The 24,101-nt window shown below is 34.5% G+C and overlaps 3 protein-coding genes across 3 annotated transcripts; 1 reads left to right on the top strand and 2 right to left on the bottom strand.

The window, feature by feature from the left end:
- Nucleotides 1-7,441: 7,441 nt before the first annotated feature.
- Nucleotides 7,442-9,732, bottom strand: LOC139898016 (probable disease resistance protein At4g33300). The gene is made up of 4 exons (XM_071880723.1): nucleotides 9,595-9,732; nucleotides 9,069-9,433; nucleotides 8,740-8,936; nucleotides 7,442-8,430 (listed from the first exon to the last, which is right to left on the bottom strand). Exons 2-4 carry the CDS (start codon nucleotides 9,362-9,364, stop codon nucleotides 7,604-7,606), a joined length of 1,320 nt encoding a protein of 439 aa, XP_071736824.1. The 5' UTR covers nucleotides 9,365-9,433; nucleotides 9,595-9,732; the 3' UTR covers nucleotides 7,442-7,603.
- A 3-nt stretch (nucleotides 9,733-9,735) lies between these two features.
- LOC139901595 (uncharacterized) lies at nucleotides 9,736-13,657 on the bottom strand. The gene is made up of 9 exons (XM_071884289.1): nucleotides 13,652-13,657; nucleotides 12,845-12,943; nucleotides 12,526-12,684; nucleotides 12,207-12,331; nucleotides 11,163-11,284; nucleotides 10,972-11,054; nucleotides 10,699-10,842; nucleotides 10,350-10,562; nucleotides 9,736-9,919 (listed from the first exon to the last, which is right to left on the bottom strand). Exons 1-9 carry the CDS (start codon nucleotides 13,655-13,657, stop codon nucleotides 9,866-9,868), a joined length of 1,005 nt encoding a protein of 334 aa, XP_071740390.1. The 3' UTR covers nucleotides 9,736-9,865.
- Nucleotides 13,658-17,810: 4,153 nt separating this feature from the next.
- Nucleotides 17,811-18,398, top strand: LOC139901596 (secreted RxLR effector protein 161-like). The gene has a single exon (XM_071884290.1). It carries the CDS (start codon nucleotides 17,811-17,813, stop codon nucleotides 18,396-18,398), a length of 588 nt encoding a protein of 195 aa, XP_071740391.1.
- Nucleotides 18,399-24,101: the final 5,703 nt, after the last annotated feature.

Raw genomic sequence — 24,101 nt, forward strand, 5'->3', positions numbered from 1 at the left:
GGTAGTTTCTCATAACTGCATATAGTAAGTGTTAAATGTCACGTGTCCCTTTGTTTCAGATACTTTAGTTAAACTTGAGATATGGATCATCGGTCATTCTCATATGTTTAACAATTTTATTTCTCGATCTTAGAATTGAATTAGATCACCAAATTAATTAAGTATCATCTTAATTACATCTGGATGCGGCCACACAAATATCTTATTCATTCATCGAGGAGCTCAAAAGTATCTAACTCCAAATATTTTGGAGGAACAAATCCTATATTGCATACACGTGTCTATCACGAGCTTTACATTATACCCAATAATAGCCTTTATTACAGCCTTATTCAGGACAGCGTTTAACCATATCAAAGTACAATATTCCACACATCAAAACTGGCGTGCATCTCAAGTCTAAGGACATAAAGACATAATCACTAAAAGATTCACTACTGACAACGATCCATGTAGTTACATCTCGGATGAGTCATTCCATTATTCGTCATCAATGAATACATATGAATTTTGGTCTCTACAAGTTAACTATTTATCATCAATAAATCTAACCAAAACTTCATATTAATCTTAATTCATGTTATTCCCATAACATGATCGATTATAGAGATTTTGAATAATCAACAATTATTCATGGATTAAACATGCTAATATAAAATACAGTGATATAAATGAAACTGATCATACCAACTATATATCAATTCATTAAGATAAAACTGCTTAATGTTCCAAAAATATCCAAATACTAAATTACAAATTAAAAAGATCAGCAGCATAACGAAGTCCAATACTACTAGCATGATCATCATGCTTGTTGTATGTCATGGGCTTCGTGAACGGGTCAGCCACATTATCATCTGTATGAACCTTAAGAATACTAATATCATTCCTCTCAATGACTTCTTGAATGTAGTCAAACTTTCGAAGAATGTGTCTGCTACCTTTACGTACACGTGATTCTTTAGCAAGTATAATAACACTTGAATTATCACAGTACATTTTCATTGGAGATTCAATGCTGGGAACTACTCCGAGTTCAGCAATAAACTTCCTAATCCATACAGCTTCTTGAGCAGCTTCTGAGGCAGCAATGTATTCTGCTTTCGTTGTAGACTGTGCAACTGTACTCTGCTTTGAGCTTCTCCAATCAACTGCCCCGCCATTCATGACAAAGACATACCCTGACTGGGATCGAGAATCATCTCGATCAGTTTGGAAACTAGCATCTGTATAACATCTAATACTCAACTCTTCTTCCAAACCACCATAAACCAAGAACATATCTTTAGTTCTCCGCAAATACTTAAGAATGCACTTAACAACAATCCAATGTTCTTCACCTGGATTATGTTGATAACGACTCGTCAAACTCAAGGCTAACGAGACATCAGGTCTAGTACATAACATGGCATACATAATGGATCCTATAGCCGAAGTATACGAAACACATTTCATTCGTCTTATCTCATCAGGTGTGATAGGACTTTGAGACTTGCTCAAGGTTATGCCCTTTTGCATGGGCAATGCTCCGCGCTTGGAGTTTTGCATGTTAAATCTTCGTAAGATTTTGTCAATGTATGTACTTTGACTCAAACCAATAAGCCTTTTGGATCTATTTCTATAGATCCTGATTCCTAGAATATACTTAGCTTCTCCAAGATCTTTCATGGCAAAACATTTTCCAAGCCACGATTTGACATCTTGCAAAGTTGGAATGTCATTTCCAATAAGTAGTATGTCATCAACATACAAGATCAAGAAGACAAATTTGCTCCCACTAGCTCTAATGTAAACACAGGGCTCATCTTGGTTTTCAGAAAAACCAAACTCTTTGATTTTTCGATCAAACTTAAGATTCCAGCTCCTGGATGCTTGCTTTAATCCATAAATGGATTTTAGAAGCTTGCATACTTTAGTAGGATACTTAGGATTCACAAACCCTTCCAGCTGAACCATATATACGTCCTCGCTTAGGCCGCCATTTAGGAAAGCGGTTTTGACATCCATTTGCCATATTTCATAATCATGAAAAGCAGCTATGGCAATAAGTATCCTAATTGATCTAATGCTCGCGACTGGTGAAAAAGTTTCCTCATAATCAATTCCTTGAGTTTGAGTATAACCTTTTGCCACCAACCGAGCCTTAAAGGTGTTTACATTACCATCCATGTCAGCCTTCTTCTTGAAGACCCATTTACACCCCCACTATCTTGCAATTGGGTGGAAGATCAATCAAGTACCATACTTGATTATCTTTCATGGACTGCATCTCTATCTTCATAGCATCTTGCCATTTGTCAGATTCTGGATCTGATATGGCTTCACCGTAGCTAGAGGGTTCATCATAATCCCCTAGATGAGATTCATCTGAATTAATCAGAAGATTTAACCTCTCAGGTTGATGAGGAGTTCTACTAGATCTACGAATTACAGGTGCAACACGTTCTGGCTCACCAACAGTGTGTTCAGCTTCAACGTGCGGTTGGCTAGTGCCTTCAGAAGGTATGTTACTTTGTGATTCTTGAATTTCTTCAAGATCTACTTTACTCTCACTGACTTCTTGTAAGAGAAGATCTCTTTCAAAGAATTCAGCAAACCGAGCAGTAAACACTTTGTTTTCAGCTTGGTAGTAAAAGTAGTAACCCATTGTTTCCTTTGAGTATCTCACAAAGTGACATTTGATACCTCTGGGTTCTAACTTGTTTGGAGTGTCACATTTCACATACGCTTCACAACCCCAGACTTTCAAATAAGACAACTTAGGACTCTTTCCATGCCTAACTCATATGGTGTCTTTTCTACCTTCTTGGTTGGAACCATATTGAGTACGCGTGCAGCAGACTCTAATTCATAACCCCAAAAAGACATTGGTAGAGTAGTTAGACTCATCATAGATCGAACCATATCAAGTAAAGTTCAATTCCTCCGTTCCGACACACCATTATGCTGTGGTGTGTAAGGTTGAGTGAACTGTGAGACAATCCCACGATTCTTCAGGTGGTCCAAAAACTATTGACTCATATATTCCCCTCCCCGATCAGAGCGAAGGGTTTTAATGGTCTTTCCAAGTTGATTCTCTACTTCATTTTGAAAGATTTTGAATGTTTCAAAAACTTCATGTTTATGTTTCAGCAAGTACACATAACCATATCTACTATAATCATCAGTAAATGTAACGAAGTATGATTCACCATTTCTAGACATAGTTCTAAAAGGGCCACATACATCAGTATGTATTAGTCCTAAAAGATCTTTAGCTCTTTCACCTAAACCGGAGAAAGGAGTCTTTGTCATCTTTCCACATAAACATGACTTGCATACATCAAAAGACTCAGAGCCAGTTGATTCCAAAAGCCCATCAGATTGGAGTTTTGAAATGCGTTGTTTGTTTATATGACCAAGACGACAATGCCACAGATAGGTATTATTCAAGTCTTGCTTGACTCGTTTGGCAGTACATGTATATACAGAATTATTTTTTGAAATCACACCATGCATATCAATTTCAAAAATACCATCACGTGGAATAGCATTAAAATAAAATACATTATTCTTAGAAACTGAAATACCAAGGTGCGTAAATGTAAGTTCAAAACCAATATCTTTCAAAAGAGAAACTGAAATTACATTGCTCGTAATACTAGGAGCATAATGACATTGTTCCAACAAAACAATAAGACCACTAGGTAGAGTAAGCTCATAGGTGCCAATAGTTTCGACAGCAGCTCGAGCCCCATTGCCTACTCTTAAGTCTAGTGTGTTGTTCTTCAGTCTCTTACTTCTTCTCATTCCCTGCATATTGTTACAGATGTGAGTACCACAACCAGTATCAAAAATTCAGGAATCACTAAAAAAAGTATATAACTGTATATGAAATATACCTGATTTGCTGGTCTGGCCAGCTTTGCCTTTTCTCAACTCAGATATGTAGGAAGGACAGTTCCTCCTCCAGTGGCCAACTTTTCCATAGTGGAAACATTCGGCGTCTTTCGCTGGGTTTTCTTTCTTGAGAGGTGGTGAAATCTTTTTCTTAGCAATTGACTTGCCTTTTCCTTTTTCCTAAGTTTTCGGCTTATTCTTTTTCACCTTACCTTCCCTAATCATAAGGACACCAGGATTGGAAACCTTAGATGGAATATTATGTTCAGCAGTTTTGAGCATCGAGTGCACTTCTGCCAGAGATTTCTCCCAACCTTGCATATTGTAATTCATCACAAATTGGTGATACGATTTTGGAAGCCAAAACCGTGTTCACAGCCAAGTTAGGCGGTAAGGTAGTTCCAAGTTTTTCCAATCGGTCAATGTAGCTTTTCATTTTCAAGACATAAGAGCTTACTGATTGACCCTCCTCCATTTTGCATGTTTGAAGAAGCTTATAAGTTTCATATAACTCTTGACTAGCCTGTTTCTGAAACATATTTTTCAGCTCAGTTATCATATCATATGCTGTACGATCTTCCATTTCCTTTTGGAGGTCAAAAGTCATACTAGCAAGCATGATTAAAGCTATCTTCTCTTGCTCATCAAACAACTTCTGATAAGCATTCTTTTGAGCAGTAGTAGCTGTCTCGGGAGGAGCTTCGGGTAAGGGTTCTTCAATTTTGTTCAACTTCCCTTCAAATTTGAGAACAATTCTTAGGTTGTGGTACCAATCGAGAAAGTTTGAACCATTGAGTTTCTCCTTCTCCAACAAAGAACGGAGGTTGGTTTAGTTTACGTTTTGATTGTTTGACATCTACAAAAGAACAAGATTCAATTTTAGTATTTTCGATATTGTACTTTAATAAATTAACTACCTAGGTTTTAATATATTTAAAAACAATTAATTTACGAGAGCCTAAGATCCACATAGAGGTTCCATAACTACATCTGTTGATCAGCTAGTAGTTATAGAGTCTATTGGTAGGTAGCGGTTACCAATTGCATCACAAGTGCAACTCTTAGATCTTTATGGGACTTAGAAATATGTGTAGTTTAACAAACCACTATTATCTACTAGCATGTTTGTCCCATCCTTTCCTCGAACTCAGGTTTCACCGTGAATACGATTAAGTCGTCCAATTTGAAAACAATGAAAATTCAGCCTAGTCCCACTCGAAACTGAAAATCCACCTCGTGGCTATAATTCAATTAGGTCTCACCGTAACCAAAAAATAACGAGGAGTGTTTGCAAGCTCATTGGATGGCATGACTTAAATTTGAAGGGTATTTTAAAAATTTTTGTGTTAACGAATAATGCATGCACACAAAATTCGCTACACTATTTGTTAAAAATCATTTTAACCAATTGTATATATGTCGATCGTGTTTATGCATCTAGTTTGTTATTTTATTTTATATATAAAAATAACAAATTCACAAACGTGTATCGTTTTAAAACAATTTTAAAAGATTTCGGTCATACATAATTTGTGTTTTAAAAATCATTTAACTTTAAACTCGTTAGAGTTTAACTTTCTAAAATCATCAATTTTAATCTTTGAAACTTTTTCCGGTTTTATTTGATGTTTTCATCAAAAACATTTAGCATATGTTCTAATCAACAATTATGTATAATGCAAAAATAAAACACAACTATATCATGCATCACACATACACATAGCCTAACCCAAAAATCATATGCTCGATCCCATGAGCCGACATGGGATCAAGAGGTCAAACTAAGGGTAATATCGTAGCTCCCACTTGATTCAAGAATCAAGTGAAAACTTGACAAACGCCATCGTTGTCAACTTGACATGTTCGCCATCTTCTAAGCCAAAAGCATGTTGTATTTTATCTTCAATCTTCATCTTGTTACATTTATTTAAATTTGAAAATACAACTAAACTAGTACTTTTACAAATTGAAATAAACTTAAATACAATACTATGAAAATAAAAAATAAATATAATACAACTTTGGCTTCAAAATGGTCTTTCTAATAATACAAATAATCAACATGACATAATATTGTCGTAATCAACAATCATACATAGGTCGGGGCATTATGGGCTATGTGTGCAATCACAATTCTAATAATTACATTATTAAAAACTACATATGACTTGTCCATGGTTACAATGCATGTGTACAACCATGAAATGAAATAAGTAATAATTATTCAAGCCATAATATATAAATTCAAAATTTATAACAGTGATGTTTTTTCAGATCTTATTTGTGCCTCATGAGATTTAATTTAAAACAGACATGTTGAAATTATATAAAAAAAAGTTTTTACTTTTTACCATTTCACCACAAAACTAGATCTGAGAAAATCACGTGACAATTAAAATGGTGTAAAAGCGGCTCTGATACCACTGATGGAAAATCGTGTGTACTTTTTAGCAATTCAGATTAACGCAGCGGATAGTTAAAATAATAATCTTTTAATATTTCATAAAACATTTACAAGATTAAATATTCATATATTTAATGAAACATGCACACGATTAATTTATCCCAATGAGATCTAGTTACACCATAATAATTGTCATGAATATAAAAACAAAAGAGGAGTAAACGTTATATCTTTCTTGAATAAATGAATTGATGTTCACGAGTAGATAAAATTGAGTGTCCAAAGTAGAACACATCTAGGTTGATCCACACAGCACCTCAAACAACACCAATCAGATGCTAGTCCGTATATAACCCAAAAGTAATATATACACAATATTACTTGAATGCTCAAAAGAAAAACAAATAAGAAAACTATTTTCTTATGTTCTTCGGAGTAATGAAGAATAAATTGGACAGAATAATAATACTCTTAATTATGTATATGCGATTTCTTTCTCACTTCTTGACCCCTCAAAACATACGGAGTATATATGCACAATCTTGCAAACCTTTTGTTTTTATTAAACTACACATTTCATTGTTTATTTAATTGATAGTAAGTATAGCAACTCCATCAGTTTACAATTATTTGAAAATCCTTTTAAAAGCATGAACCACTGCATGTTCTTTTGGTTTTCAAACTTGTCATGGCATCTAAAATTTCTAAAGAAAATATAATTATAATATATGTTATTATTTTTTAATATATGTTTTATTTTAATTAATGCTAATTAAAATAAACCCATATACTAATTTGTAGTCCAAGGTCCATTAAGCATTTTATAAATTTAATCAAATCATATTTAATTAAACTATACTTTTTGAAGTATAGATTATAATTATATATTAACAATATATAATAAATGGTGTCTAAACGCTAAAATGTGTGACCCCGAAAGCTCAAATGAATTTAGCCATATAGTTATAAGTTGTATCTTGCACATTAATCCTACATATATATCTCCTACAAACTTGCAGCTTTTCAGATCAAGTGACAAAAACAATAATTTTACTTACTGAATTAAGAGGTATAGAAACAAATCTTTAAGTGGAAAGTAACATGCCCTAGCGACTGCCTAATAGTGTTGCAAACTTGCCTTTCACTAAAAAAAAAGGTGTTGCAAACTATTCTAAAAAATGAATCTCAAAAGGTTACAAGCAATTAAAATGGATGATCAAGAATACATTATCATTAACACACCTTAGGAATTCAGTACATACATAAAACAACAATCACAAATAAGAATGATTAACACCCTAGTATCTATTTGTTGAAACTTCAATTTGAAACGATCTTCGAAAAGGTAACAAATGTATCTTTTTCAATAATTTGCTTACTCACATTGGGGTGATGATTCCACAACCCGGATATTTCATCATCGCATACCACTTCAAGTGAACATAATTCGTCAAACGTGGATGATATCTCGTCGAGCCATGCGCAAGCTGTCATATGAATTGTTTTCAAAAAACTCAACTCACCCATCCGCTTTGGCAACTTACTTAACTGTATACAGTAAGATATATCAATGATGATTAACTTCTTAAGGTTCACGATCGAATCAGGTAATGTTGTAAGATCCGAGCATGATGTAAGCCGCAAAACTTCCAAATTTATCAAGCCTCCGAATTCTTCAGAAAGTGAAATTAGGTTATGGCAGTTAATGATGCTGAGTTTTCTTAGGCGAACTAAAGTGCACAACACTTTAGGAAATGTGACTAAATCATCGCAAGATTCAATATCCAACTCCAATAGGTTGGGTAACTTTTTAGGGATTCCATCAGTAAATTCGTTGAAACTGTTGCCTATTTTGCACATGATTAATGACAATTTTTGCATGTTTACTAACTCTAGTAATTGTGTACTAATGGAAAATATTGAAACATGATCCAACCTAATTCTGGTGAGACTGGATAAATATTGAGGTGGGGGAAAGTTTTGAAGCTCGGAGAAGAAATACCCATAGTTTGTGATGATTAAAACCTTTAATTTTTCTATATATTTCATAAATCGAGGCAATACGTATTTCTCTGACATGAAGTTCAATACGAAAACTTCCACTTTAGAGGCTTGCATGTCGTTCCAGTTCATAGAGAATCTTTCACCTGTCACAAGTTTAATGTATAAACGAAACGGATAATGTTTAATGTTTTTTCAGTTTAAGCTACCCAGAGAATGAGAGTATTTTTACTCGCGAGTTAACCGGGTTATCCCGTGACTATTTTCGACCCTTTTTCATTGCCACCCCAAGTTAAGATGTTATTGAGGGTGAGAATCTGAGACATTTTTGTGAGGATATCATAACCAAGTTAAAATGTTATTAGAATAGTTGACAAGTATCATAAGTAATAACATTAAAATATGTGGAAGGACTATACCATGTTTTATCAACAGAGAAATATAATAAAACAAACCTGTTGAAATTGACAATATTTGGGCGTTTATTTCATCCGGCAATGGTGGAAGGTCTTCTCCATTTACATTTATAACTAACCTCTTTCTATGCTCTTTTGGCCCTTGGCTGCTCAGATGTATAGCCAGTTGTCTCATCACATCGTGTTGCCTAACAGTTTTCTCCTCACACCAGTTTGCTACCATCAATGAATCGTCCCTTCGATCAAATGCAGTTTATAATAAAAGACGTTGGTTTAGGTAATCGAACAATTAGATTAGAATTTGAGTCTGTAATGCTAGTGAAATTCGTTTCTTTACGTATAACTAAAAATGAGTAGAAGCCAAATACCTTATTGGCGACATATTGACAATGTTTTTGTATGAGAGCTCAAGCAGTAGTTTTATGGTCTTTAATCCCTCATCATCATGTTTGTATAAATGGACCCACATGTCCATAAGCGCTGTAGCGGCAATCTTCTGATCTTCAGGAAATAATCCCAAGTCTAAAAAACATTGCCTAATAACAGAATGTTCATCAAACACATTTAAACTCCTTTTTAGACAATGAAACAACTGATCGTTTATACTAATAACAGATTGCTTCTCTTCGGACAGTTTTTTCAACATGTCAAGCCAAAACGGCATGCTTTTCCCCTTCACCAAACCACCAACTACAGTAAGTGTCAATGGATGATTTTTGCAACAGTCCACCAACTACATAAAGCCATACATAATAATGGTTAGTAACAGCTTGATGTGTATCACAAACATGCCCAAAAAGGATACGTAGTAAATTGAATAATATTACTTTTTCAATAAGATCATCGGGTATATCACTACTACGTGTACTTCCTGGTTCGAACAAAGACGAGTACCGAAACAGTTTGATGGAATCTTCACGGTTCAAAAGTTCCAGTTGATAAATATTATTGAATGCTTTAAACTCTGTTCTAGATGTAACCAGAATCTTGTATCCACGTAACTTGAACATAAATTTCTTAACAATATCTTCCGACCATACATCATCCAGTACCAACAGTAAATTAAGTTTCTCTGCACGCAAAAAGCTCCCCCATCTGTTGACTGCATCTTCATCGTTGACAAAATGATCTTGTTTTTTTGTAAGTAAATCTTCGATGACGTTTTTCAAATTGGGGGTCTCTGAGATAGTAACAAGGCGGATGTTTTTACCAAATGTGCCTGTCCGTATTACACCATAATAATTTACTTTAGATATAACATTCAAATTTCAATCTAATTATAACTTGTCCGAATCAAAATATTCTGAATATGTTCTAACAATTGTTACGGAGTATGTATTATAATAACTAGCTAGTCGCCAAAAAGATGATTCAGGTTGAAAGTCAACTTAAAGACTAAAAAGATGATAAAGTCAACTTGAGATATATATCAACATTATGCATAAGACTTTAGTCTATGGAATTTGTTAGTTGTAACAACAACAACAATACCCAGTCCCACAATATATGGAATTCGTAAATGATCATAAAATGCTTATTCTGTTTTCTCATAAAACACAACAATTCATTTGAATTTTGTTAAGAAGTAGTAGAGAATTTGAATTCCTATATATATATATACGTATATATATATATATATATACGTATACCTTTAGCAAACGAGCCTGCAGAGTATGATCGCCTGAGAATCCTCGCCATGAAGCCTCAAACTGATAAGCTGAAGTTGGAGGGACAATCTTTTTTGCAGCTTCAGCATTTGCAATAGAAGCTGCACGAGCAGCAAGCTGTTGAACTGATTCTTTTAAAGCTTTTTTGCCACCATTCTGATTGGTCTGAGCTGATGTAAGACTCTGATTTGTAATCTTCAAATTATAAATGTGTTAGAGATTTGGTTAGTAATCAATGGACGAGTTGTTTTGTTCTTTATCAAGACCAGTTACGCAACCCACCCATATTGACACCTCTAAGTACATAAAGAAAAAATTGATATCAGATTACCTCTGGGCTCTTTGTTATAGGTACTGTGACTCCAGTCGTTTCAGAAATTTTTGGAGTAGATCGTTGACCATTATCCAGCTTCAAATCTTTTTGCACTTTTTCTGTTGGTCCTTTCAACGATGCAGATGCCTTCTTTAGAAGTTCCTAGAAGTTTGAACACATGTTACTTATGAGTAACGGGGTAAGATGGAACCAAAAAGCATATAAAAATAATAATACATAAGTAAAGGTTTGAGCCCTTAATTTAGAATTGCAAATGACCAAAAGATGTACCTTGTCATACAAAGATTTTGCATCTGCATACTGTTTCTTAATCTCTTGATTATGTGGCTCCAGCCTCAAAGCAAAATCAGCATCTGCCTCAAGCAAAATATCAATATAGTTGGACCCATGAGAAGTTATATGTGTATTATTTTTTTTGTTAGATTAAGCATATACAGTGGTACACAAGGTAGTATGCATACCGTCCTTGGAATCTTTAAGTTTACCAAGTTCTTTTCTAGCCGTTGAACGTCTTGAGTACGCCTTTATGTACCGGTCATCTAAATTTAAGGCTTCTGTACAATCGTCCTCAGCTTCCTGGAATCTAATGAACTGACAAATAAGGGTACAAATATATATATATATATATATATATAGGATTACAGATGTATGAAAAATGATTTATTCCTAAAAAAGTCCGAAGTATTTGAATAAAATGAATGATATGCAAATCTCATGTTTATACTTATTCTAGAGTTAAAGATATGTTATAAATCCAGACAACCTCTAAATGTTTTATCCAAAACTTAGTTTTTTTTTTTATGTACTTCAAATACTTATTAACACGTGTCCTGGTAGGAACTTGAATGGTTGAACCTAATATCATCCTTGGCCAAAGCCCTCTATTATAACTATACTGCATTCATAATCATAACTAATGTAGATATTCGAGAAATAATATGGTCAAATAAGTGTTTAGATGTAAACCCAACCCTAATCGGCCCATATTAAGAACTACAGTAGTTTTTAGACCCATTACCCAACCGAACCATCTACCACTTTTAGCTTAGTTTTTTTTTTTATGTACTTCAAATACTTATTAACACGTGTCCTGGTAGGAACTTGAATGGTTGAACCTAATATCATCCTTGGCCAAAGCCCTCTATTATAACTATACTGCATTCATAATCATAACTAATGTAGATATTCGAGAAATAATATGGTCAAATAAGTGTTTAGATGTAAACCCAACCCTAATCGGCCCATATTAAGAACTACAGTAGTTTTTAGACCCATTACCCAACCGAACCATCTACCACTTTTAGTCAGTATCTTAAAATTTATATGAGATGGACAAACACGTACATAAATGACTCAGAAAGTATTCCAACAATCAACTTAGTTTATAGTAGGGTAGTCACTTCTAAGTTGGGTGAATGCATTATTAAATGGCTAAAGAAAATAATACAGTGATACTATAATTCAACATAGACAGAACATAAAAATTGAAATAACAGAACACGTGCCTTTTAAGTTTAAGATAAGCCATTGCCCTGTTTGCATAAGCTACTGCAGTTGGTGATAATGCAAGACTCCTGGAATAACAGTCAACCGCTTCTTTATATTTTCTTTTCTTGAAGAACTCATTACCCTGCAATATCATAAAAAGAGATTTATTGAAACCAACTTAAAGGCATTACGAAAAAGGTCAGCCGGCTATTCTACTAGAGGTTATTTTCAGTCATTCACTTTCTCATTTTGTACATGATAAAAAAACATAAGCTAATATTACATTAAAAGAGCTAAAAAAAAAAAAAATCGTTCAACAACATCAACAATTTATACCAGCTCTTTTTCTGAATTAGCATCTACAGAACCTTCATCTGTCATGAATCCACCCGATAACTGGCTAACTGCATTTGCAGGCTCTTTCATTTCACGTGATCTTCCATTAACTCCAATAGTAGATGAATTATTTTCAATATTTTTCACCTTTACAGCTTCCTAAAGAATATAACAAAAATGGCAAGCCATAAAATAAAGTTGACAAAATAAACAACCAGGGTACTTGTAATCATCAAAACAATGCAACTGATACATAACTAATTACGGAAGAAACACAATGAGTACCCACAAATATATATCAACAGTAAACTTTATATACCATTTTTTCAACGCCAGAGTGTGATTTAAGCTTCTTGTCTGGTTTATCCTTGAGTGACAATTCCCAGTCCTGCAAGTTATTTAAGAATCCGTCGAAATCCTGCTAATACAAACAAATATTTATTCAATTTCTTAAAGGGAAAATTATCAGGGAAACACTTTCACACACAACCTTTAACACTTAGAAACAGATCCTTGTTGCTAAAACAAAAACTAAATTGCACATTATTATGTAAATTCAGTCAAGATATACAGATTCTAGTAAAATCGTCCAAACATAATCCGTACTATGACCCTTAAATCACTTTTCAAACATGGACAATCTCCAATTTGTTATCAATTAATAGTTAATACCAATTTATACACCTTATAACTTATGGTCTTGTTCTGTTAAAGAACAATAATAATAATAAATAATAAATAATAAATTACAATAATAATAAAAGATAAATACCTTGTTACTTTGAAGGGAAAGTTGACTATTGGATCAGAGGAAAGGAAGCCTCATCATATCCATGAATAAAGGGAGACATGTTACACAAAGGAGCAGCATCAAACGGATACAAAGTCAGAAACAAGCCAACATATTTACTTTTATGTAAAAGTGGTTCCAAAGTTACTTTGGATCCATACTTAAATTAGAAGTGTCTGTTAGGCATTCTTGTGTATATAAACACACTCAAACACTCTTGTAACTTACTTCATCTGTTTTGAAATAACAGATACATTTTCATATTCATATCAAAAATCGTTTTAATCAATTGAAAACATGGTATCAGAGCTTATGGTGTAGATCATAGATCAATACACTCATTTTTTCAAGCTTCAATCATTTACCAATTAAGTGGGGGTTACAATGTCTGATGAAGACAGTATCCATACCCACTCTGTTAATCAAACCCAAACCAATGACCTTGCCACACAACTGAGCCAGCTATTAAAAACCAACATGAATTCGAGCCCAAAACTTTCTGACAGCCTCAAAATCAACATCAGCTTATCAAGTCAGAATTATGCCTTATGGGCTCGAATGATCAAGGTGGCAATAGGAGGCAAATCAAAACACCTCTTAAACCATCTCACATCAAACCCACCAGATCATGATAGTGAAGAATTTGACCAATGGGAACAGGAAGATTTAATCGTGTTCTCATGGTTAATTCAAAATATAGAGCCAAATCTTGCTAGCAACTTGACCGAATTTGCTACAGCTAAGTTGCTATGGGATGCTCTTGTAACCACATATAGCAGTGGTAAAGATAAGCTACAAAACTTTGACTTACATGTCAAAGCTAATGACATCAAACAAAAAGATCAAACCCTTGAAGATCTGTGGATCACGATGCAGGGAATTTGGGGTGAAATCGATAGACGAGATCCAAACCCAATGAAATGCTCCACTGACATCGCCATCTACAACAAAATCAGAACTGAACAAAAACTTTTTCAGTTTCTAAACGCTCTTGATCGAAACTATGATACGATTAAGAGAGAGCTTTTGAGATTAGACCCATTACCTACACCAGAAGAAGCCTACGCCACAGTGAGGAAGGAGGTGGCTCACCAACACATCCTTGGGCAAACCAAAATCGATTCAAACCATCAAGGAATAGCTTCGGGGTTAGTTGCAGCAAGAAAAACCGATCGATTTGGGCAAACCGCCAATCCTTACCCTCACCGGAGCAAGCCATCATCATCCAGAATCGATAAATCGAAGTTGGTATGTACCAAATGTGGAAAATCGAAGCACACCAGGGACCAGTGCTTTGAAATCAAAGGATATCCCGATTGGTGGAACAAACCGGGTAAAGCAACAGTAGCAGCGATGGCAGAACCACCAACCACCACCACCACTGAATCGGATCAACCAACAACAGGATTTGGAGGAGTTGTCTCGACTGAAACAACGAAAGGTAAATTCCCCAAATCTTTTGCTGATTATTTTGCCCTAGAAAAGATGAACGAGTAGGTAATAGGTTGGATTGTGTGAAGAAAATAAGTAAATCGAATAAATATCCATCTGGGGAAGATAAACGAGCAAGTGAAAGTCACGGGGTACCAAAACCTTTCGGTGACCAAATATGGAATAGAAAAATGGGCCTTGATAGGCCTACTAATTACTTGGGCCATAGTCACCCTTTTATTAAATCCCATAAGAAACAAGCAGGCCATGATATATATTGTAAACCTTTGGGCCAGAATAAAACTAAATTAAAAGTTGGGCCAGACCTAAAAAGGCAGTCTATACTAAAGACTGATAAGAATAATTCTGTTCAAACCCTAAATGATAAGCCCAAAATAAAAGGAAAAACTAGAATTAAAAGACCCGAGCTTGTTATACCGTGCAATAATAGTTATTATGTCTTAAACAAAATACCAAACGATGAAGTGTCCCAACCCGAAGCCAATATAGTCTCGGAAAGTTTTAAAACGAAGTCATGGGTACTCGATTGTGGGGCGACGGATACCATGACCTTTGATAAAAATGATATTGTTTTAAAAACTAAACCTAAAAGGAGTAAAATTCAAACTGCGAGTGGTGAAATTATTCAAGTTGAAAATCGTGGTACTATTGAGATCTCACCAACGATTAAATTACCTAATTGTCTAATATTCCAGCTTTATCTCATAAGCTGTTATCGGTAAGTCATGTAACTAAAGAATTAAATTGTAAAGTCCTTATATATCCGACGTTCTGCATCTTGCAGGATATCCGGACGGGGAATGTGATTGGGCGTGGCACTGAAAAAGGAGGACTATATTATATTGACGAAGTTTCTCAACAAGGTACCGTGTTACTTGCTCACGGAACACCTACGAGAGAAGCATAGTTATGGCATCGAAGGTTGGGACACCCGTCTGCCGGCTATCTACGTTCTTTATTTCCTAGTTTATTTCCTTCTAATGTTAATTTATGTTGTGAAACTTGTATCTTGGCGAAAAGCCATCGTAGTACTTTTAAACCCTCTAATACTCGGAAGAATGTACCTTTTGCTTTAATTCACTCTGATGTTTGGGGACCGGCTCCGATTAATGGGGGGAAAATTTTTAGATATTTTGTTACTTTTATTGATGATTGTACTCGAATGACATGGATCTACTTTTTAACACACAAATCCGACGTTTTTGAAAAATTTTGTCTTTTCTATAAAATGGTTCAAACCCAATTTTATAAAAATATCCAAATTTTAAGATCGGATAATGGAGGAGAATTTGTAAACACGTCTATGAAACTTTTTTGTGAAGAAAAAGGAATTATTCACCAAACCACATGTGCTCATACCCCGGAACAAAATGGTGTAGCCGAACGAAAAAATCAGATACTTCTAGAAATGACTAGAGCTTTAATTATCGAATCCAAGGTTCCGAAAAGTTTTTGGCCCGAAGCGCTTGCTACCGCAACCTATCTCATAAACCGATTACCCACTAAGATTCTTGGTTCAAAAACCCCTCGGGATGTCTTATCTCAATTTGTGACTCTCCCGTCCTCACTTAACCTTGAACCTCGAGTCTTTGGGTGCTCGGTCTTTGTTCACATACCAAAACATGAGCGTACTAAACTTGATCCATGTGCCGAGAAGTGTATTATGGTTGGTTATGGTGTCAACCAAAAAGGGTATCGATGTTATAATCCCAAAAACCGAAAGATTACTACCACAATGAACTGTGATTTTATTGAAACTGAATATTTTTACAATAACACCCAACTCACGAGTGAGGGGGAGAAAGAAGATAATGACACTCTAAGTTGGATGACATGGGTACCACCTCAAACACAAGAACCCAAATCAAACTCAACAAACCCAACACCAAACCCCGAGCCGATACCAAATCCCGAACCCACACAAACTTCAACACCAAACCCGATACCAAATCCCGAGCCCACACAAACTTCGACACCAAACCCCGATCCAACACAAAACCAGTAACTTACAGAAAATATCCCATTAAACCATGAAACTGTTGAAACTTCCTCGAGTAATGAACATCAAACTCAAGAGGAACAAACTAATTCCGATGAAACCACTCAGCGATATGTCCTACCTCAAAGAGTCAATAGAGGTGTTCCACCGAAACGCTACTCACCAGAAAAAGAAACGCAAAGATCTAGATATCCTATGGCTAATATAGCACAAGGAAATCTATCAAAGGAAGCTCATAAATTTAATTCCGCAATTTACTCTGAAAGTATCCCAACTTCCGTTGAACAAGCCTTAAAATCAGAAAAGTGGAGAAAGGCAATGAAAGTTGAAATGAAAGCGTTGAATGATAATGATACATGGGAAATATGTGTTATGCCTCAAGGAAAGAAACCAGTGGGATGTCGATGGGTATTTACGATAAAACATAAACCAGATGGTACTATTGAAAGATATAAGGCTCGACTGGTTGCGAAAGGGTACACTCAGACATACGGGATCGATTACTCAGAAACTTTCTCACCAGTTGCAAAGATTGATACCATTAGAGTTCTCTTCTCTATCGCTGCAAATAAGGACGGGCCACTTCACCAATTCGATGTGAAGAATGCTTTTCTCCATGGCGAATTAAAGGAAGAAGTCTATATGGAAGCACCACCGGGATTCACCGACAACTTTAAAAACAGGGAAGTTTGTCGACTTAAAAAGGCATTATATGGGTTAAAACAATCCCCGCGGGCTTGGTTTGGGAGATTCACATTAGCTATGAAAAGCTATGGTTTTAAACAAAGTAATTCTGACCATACCCTGTTTCTTAAACGAAATAACAATCTTATCACGTGTTTAATTATTTACGTTGATGACATGATAATTACTGGAAATGATAAAGAAGAAATTTCAAAACTAAAAACAAACTTATTTAATGATTTTGAAATGAAAGATTTGGGCAGACTTAAATACTTTTTAGGGATCGAAGTTCTACGGTCCCAACGGGGAATATTTATCTGTCAAAAGAAATATATTCTTGATTTTCTTGCAGAAACAGGGATGATCGATTGTAAACCAGCCGATACTCCTATGATTCCAAACCAAAAGCTATATATGGAAGACGAAGCTGATCTTGCTGATAAAGGACGATATCAAAGACTTGTGGGAAAACTAATCTATCTCGCTCATACTCGACCCGATATAGCACATGCAGTTGGGGTTGTGAGTCAATTCATGCATAAACCACAAGTTCACCATATGGAAGCCTTAATCAGAATCATCAAATACCTAAAGAAAACAGCTGATTATGGGGTTGTGTTTGAAAAGAATGGACATCTAAAAACTCAAATTTATACAGAGGAAGGTTGGGCCGGAGAAAAAGGAGACAGAAGATCTACATCAGGATTCTTTACACTTGTAGGTGGTAATCTTGTTGCATGGAGAAGTAAGAAACAAAAGGTTGTCGCACTCTCGAGCGCCGAATCAGAATTCAGAGGAATAGCAAAAGGAGTAGCTGAAGCCTTATGGATTAAAAAGTTATTAACAGAGATTGGGTTCCCTCCAAAAGAAACAATTCAGATCATGTGTGACAATGAAGCAGCAATTGCCATATCAGAGAATCCAGTTCAACATGATCGAACATGTTGAGGTGGACAGACACTTTATCAGAGAGAAATTAGATGCAGAAATAATCTCTCTCCCATATGTCAGATCGGAAGACCAATTGGCTGACATTCTGATATTGCTCAAAATGAACATATTTTTAGGCGCAATATCAATCCAAAATAATAAGATTTTATTTGTATTTGTATCATTTTTTACGTTGTAATTGTATAAATAAATAAAAGTGAAGACGGAGTACGAAAATGAAGATTAAAGAAGAAAATAGTCAAAATGCTCATTGTACAAGTTATACTCTGAAAAAAGTGCAAGTTCGTGAAGCATGAGTAAAAAATTGTCGGCAACCAAGTTAGTGATTTCCATACAAACTTGCACAATGGATTAAACTATATATTTAAAGTTAGGCCAGATTCAGATTACAACTTCAAATGGGACGGTGGCTTTGGTGTGTTTAATATTATTTCCCTTGGTCCTATACAGCAAAAAGAGGATGAATACACTCAAGTTTACCTACTACTTCAAAATATAATATGGAGCAATAATATGGAGCACTAATGTAAGGGGAGCAGGTGTAGGATTTTTAAAAGATCCACTTCAACTAAAATTGGATATATATGAGGGAGTGTGTGCGTACAGAGAAAGGGGAAGAGAGAGAGTTCCAAAAACCAAGTTCCAATATTCAAGTTAAATATATACACTTGAAACATATATTTGAGAGTGCGTACAGAGTGAGAGTTTAAAAAGAGTTCCACAATTAGTCAATATACACTCACATATTTTACGCAGCAGAAATTTGGGAGAGATACTACACAAATATTTAGTCTTTTATTTTCATGTACCAGTATTATTTTCAGTTCCACACGCAATATTTAGGATAGTTTTTGTATCAAAGGGTGTATTGTTCGTGATTAAGGGTATTATTGTACGCGTGAAAGGGTGTTGTTATTGTAATTTTTCTACCGTTTGAAGTTAATGAAAGTGAAGAATTTTTAGTAAGTATATTCCGTTAAAATTATCGTTATCAATTTTTATCGTTATTATTATGTTTGTATATTTTTATTTTTATGTTTTCCTTAGTATAATGAGTAGCTAATTTCCCTAGTGTTTGCTTAGATGTAGAGCCCCTAGTGAAATGGATTGTTATCATTTGCAAAATAAAAATGTAACTTAAGTGTTTTTAATATTGAGCCTAATTAAATGAACCATTATTATGTAATTGGATATTTAACCCCTGTCACTTAATTTATGAGATAAAAATAACGAAAGTTATTTTTATTTATATAAATTAAGCTTCAACATTAAAAGTGATTTAGACGAGTTTTATGAATAATTTACTAACACTAAATTAGAAATAAAGTTCGGTGGTTTGGGTAATATCACTAGTCACATAAAAGTGAAATTGTAAAAAGGGAAACCGTTATGATTTGGGTTTTGGCGAAGGTCAAAACTGGGTTGGGTCTCAATTTAAACACTTAGGGACTAGTAACTAACTAAATAAAATCCGGTGAAAATTAGATTTAATTCAGTTAGTCAAAACTTTATATTTTTTCGAAAGGAAAATATAAGTTTATTACTAAACATTTTTATACGAGCTTAAACTTAAAACAATCCATGGATCTAGGGGTGACACATTTAAGTAAACACTCCTATTTTTATATATTGTAAAATCATTATTATCATTATTATTTACGTATTATTATTATTCACTAAAAAAAAATTATCACTCCGTATAATTAAACATATCACTCCGTATCATTAACATATCATGTAAATTAGGGTTTCATATAATTTAGGTTAAAATTTAGGGTTTCATATATTTTAGGTTAAAAATTAGGGTTTCATATAATTTAGGTCAAAATTAGGGTTTTGAATAGAATATTATTATAATTAGGTTATTAATTTATATTAGGTTATAATTAGGTTATAATTAGGTTAGAATGTTTTAATCTTATAATTAGTATTAATATAATTTAAAATTAGTAATTAGCTAATTATTATAATTCCTATTAGTTTATATTAATTTTAATTAAAACATGTCATTTAGTTAATTTAAATAAATTTATATTATAATTGCTCAAAACAAAATTCTAATCATATAGTTTTATTAAAAGTTATTGTTTTAATTAATTATCATTTAGTAATAAAATTGTTGAATCATAATTAGTATAATTTCATGTAGTTCCTTTTTAAGTTAAATCTTGTAATCTTGTAATTTTATTTATGAAGTAAATTAGTTAAGTTATTTTCCATTATTGTTATATTATAAATTCCTAATCCAAAACCCCCTTTAAATTAGTTTAACATCAAAGACTATTAAAAACCATTAAACACTCCATCTCCCTGTGGAACGAATCAGATTTACCTATAAAACTAAACTACGCAGATAGGACCAGTTGCCTATATATGTGTGAAATCAACCCGAATTCAATAAAATACCACATATACAATAAATCAATTCGTGTAACAAAATAACTCAAATCCGTTCAAAATAAAGGTTACGTTTCACCGCATCAACTTTTTGGCGCCGCTGTCGGGGAGTTGGCAGTTAAATAAATAGATAATTTTTCTGATTCGTAGTAGTAGTTGGATTTGTACGTGGACCGGGTTGTTGGATCACCAATTTTATTGGTCTTTGAAGGATCCTGCCCCTCTGCTGCATCTTTTGGCTATTCGAAACGTGGGCAAAATCAGAAGGAAAATCTGTTTGTTTAAGGGTTTTTATCATTGTTTTTATGTTATTCGATCCTCTCGAGGAAATTCATTTCCAAGAAAGTTCAAAGTTTTTGAATAAATCCTTTAGTTCTTTGTACAATTTCCCAAATTGTATGATCCGTTCAATCCTAAACTCGTTAAACTTAATCTGGAATCACAAAGAATTAATAAAGGACAAAAACAACAAAAAGAAGTAGGAAGTACTAGTAATTTTAAAACACCGAAAAAAAAAAAAAAAAAAAAAAAAAAAAAAAAAACACTAAAAAGAAACAAGTAGGTAACCTTAGGTAAACCTTTAGTGTTGTGATTTCATAAAATAAATTAATGTATGAACTTACGTTCCTCCAACGCTGAATTAACACCTTCACATCCTGAACCCGAAAGAAAACTTCACGAACGCTTAAGAGCTCAAGACGTAGAAACTCTTGCTAAGAATTTAGAATCACTTTCCTTAGAATCCGATTCTAAACCAATAATTCAACCAATCATAGAGCCAATTATTAAAGAAGAAGAAGAAATGGCTGACACAAATTTAACGATGGAAGCATTAATGAAGGCCACAAGAAAAGGTCAAGGCCACGCAATCATCCAACCCGAGATGACTGATGGCTTTGAAATAAAAGGTCAATTTTTACACATGGTAACTAACACATGCCAATTCGGTGGAGCTCCAAACGAGGATGCTAACGAGCATCTTCGTAAGTTTGTAAGCATTTGCAAACTATTCAAAATTAAGGATGTCACCGATGATGTCGCATGTTTAAAAATCTTTCCATGGTCATTAAAGGATGAAGCTAGAGATTGGCTAGACTCATTACCTGAAGGCTATATTGAAGACTGGAATGATATGATGGACAAATTTTTGTCAGAATTCTTTCCTGCTTCAAAAGCAGCAAAATTACAAAGTGATATAAATCATTTTAAACAAAAACCTAATGAAACTCTTTATGAAGCTTGGACTAGATTCAACAAAATGCTTCGAATATGTCCTCAACACGGGTTGAGTACATTTCAAAAAGTTTGTATATTTTATAAAGGAGTCAATGTAGCAACTAGAAAAGATATAGATGTTGCAGCCGGAGGATCGGTTATGAAGAAAACACCTGAAGACGCTCATACAATCATTGCTGATTTAGCGTCCCATTCTCATAATTGGCATCAAGAGATAGAATTCTCTAGATCATCAACCGTTGCTAATATCGAAAGCAATGATGAAATTGCTTCTTTAAAAGTTCAAATGGCAAATCAAGCCAGACAAATTGAGAAAGTAACCAAGGAAATGCATGCTATCAGAGTAGGATGTGAACTATGCCAAGGTCCCCATCTTACTAAAGATTGTAATCAAGCAACGATGGAAGAGCAAGCAAATTTCTTAGGTTACTTGCGAAAAGGTGAAATGAATTTTAGCGATTTTCCAGCAATAGAAGCAAATAACCGAAGATATCCTCCTATCAACAGCTATCAAATAGGAGGACCTTCAGGTTCAAATAATAATAACTATCAAGGAGGAAATCCAGGTTACCAAAATAACCGAAATTACCCAATTCAAAATCAAAATCAAATTCAAAGAAATCCACCACCAGGTTATAATAACCTAAACAACCGTAATCAACCTCAACGAATTTATCAAAATAATTTCCAACACAATCAACCACAACCACAACAATTAGCACTTACACAACCACAACCCGAGAAGAAATCCGGTTTAGAAGATCTCTTGAGAGATTTTATGGTTAGGAACGAGCAAACCGCGGAACTTCAAAATCAGCAAATTCGAAATCAACAAGCTACGATTCAGAATTTAGAAAGAGATGTTGGAAGGATTTCACAGTTACTAGCAGAGAGACCGCCTGGTACTCTCCCCTCAAATACTCAAGTGAATCCCAACAACAGTCAAACAAGGAATGAGCAAGTAAATTCCATAACTACGAAAAGTGGGTTAACCATTAACCCCGATATTCCAAAACCTCCTGCTCGTGTTTCTATTCCTAACGAAAAAGAGTCTTCCGTGGAAGAGGATAAAGTGCCAACCACAAGTGCACCTAAAACTCAACCGCCATTAAAAGAATACAAACATCCAATTCCATACCCACAACGTTTGAAGAAAGATAAATTACAAGCACAGTACAACAAGTTTTCCGAAATGATTAAGCAAATTTGTATCAATGTACCACTTGTAGATGTTCTTGCGGGTATGCCAAATTATGGAAGGTTTATCAAGGATCTCATAGCCGATAAAGGTAAATATGAAGAAGTTTCAACCACATTCCTCAATGAGGAATGCTCAGCAATTTTGCAAAAGCAAAAGATGCCACCGAAACTTGGAGATCCTGGTAGTTTCATTATTCCGTGTCTGATGGGAGATTCAGTAATGTACGATGCATTAGCTGACTTAGGGGCAAGTATTAATCTTATGCCACACTCCCTATACTTAAAACTAAACCTAGGTGATCTAAAACCAACTAGGATGTGTATACGCCTAGCCGATAGAACTTTTAACTATCCTATTGGTATTGCCGAAAACCTACCAGTTAAAGTTAATCATTTAATTTTTCCTGCCGATTTCGTTGTCCTTGAAATGGAAGAAGATAGCAAGGTTCCCTTAATTCTAGGGCGCCCTTTTCTAAATACCGCTGACGCGATTGTGCGTGTTAAAGATAAAAAACTTAGTCTAGGTGTAGGGGAAGATAGAGTTACCTTAAACATTGATAAAGCTATGAAACAACCTATCTCCTCCGATGACGAAGTTTATAAGGTAGACATTGTGGATTGTTGTGTTGAAAAAGAATTGCAAGAATTACTAAATGTAGACACCTCGGATTTAACCTCGACGGGTGAAAGTGAAGAATTTGATGTCGAGGTTGAACTTGAAGAATTGTTGAAGGTAGTCATCGATGAAGATGACATTGAGGAAGAAATTCTCAAGGAAGATGAACCCTTTGAAGAAATTACCGATGGTAATAGGTTCCGAATAAAATCTTCCTTGGAAGAACCACCAACCTTAGAACTTAAAGAATT

The sequence above is a fragment of the Rutidosis leptorrhynchoides genome, chromosome 3, assembly GCF_046630445.1.
Source record: "Rutidosis leptorrhynchoides isolate AG116_Rl617_1_P2 chromosome 3, CSIRO_AGI_Rlap_v1, whole genome shotgun sequence".
Taxonomy (NCBI): Eukaryota; Viridiplantae; Streptophyta; class Magnoliopsida; order Asterales; family Asteraceae; genus Rutidosis; species Rutidosis leptorrhynchoides.

What these genes read in the sequence shown, in the direction of transcription:
- LOC139898016 (XM_071880723.1), bottom strand. Translation starts at nt 9,364, where the DNA reads ATGCCGTTTTGGCTTGACATGTTGAAAAAACTGTCCGAAGAGAAGCAA. An exon ending in GTCAATATGTCGCCAATAAG is followed by an intron (nt 8,937 to 9,068) that starts GTATTTGGCTTC and finishes ATTTGATCGAAG; the next exon opens with GGACGATTCATTGATGGTAG. An exon ending in AATATTGTCAATTTCAACAG is followed by an intron (nt 8,431 to 8,739) that starts GTTTGTTTTATT and finishes AACTTGTGACAG; the next exon opens with GTGAAAGATTCTCTATGAAC.
- LOC139901595 (XM_071884289.1), bottom strand. An exon ending in ACTCTGGCGTTGAAAAAATG is followed by an intron (nt 12,685 to 12,844) that starts GTATATAAAGTT and finishes TATATTCTTTAG; the next exon opens with GAAGCTGTAAAGGTGAAAAA. An exon ending in CAAAATCTTTGTATGACAAG is followed by an intron (nt 10,843 to 10,971) that starts GTACATCTTTTG and finishes TCAAACTTCTAG; the next exon opens with GAACTTCTAAAGAAGGCATC.
- LOC139901596 (XM_071884290.1), top strand. Translation starts at nt 17,811, where the DNA reads ATGATCGATTGTAAACCAGCCGATACTCCTATGATTCCAAACCAAAAG.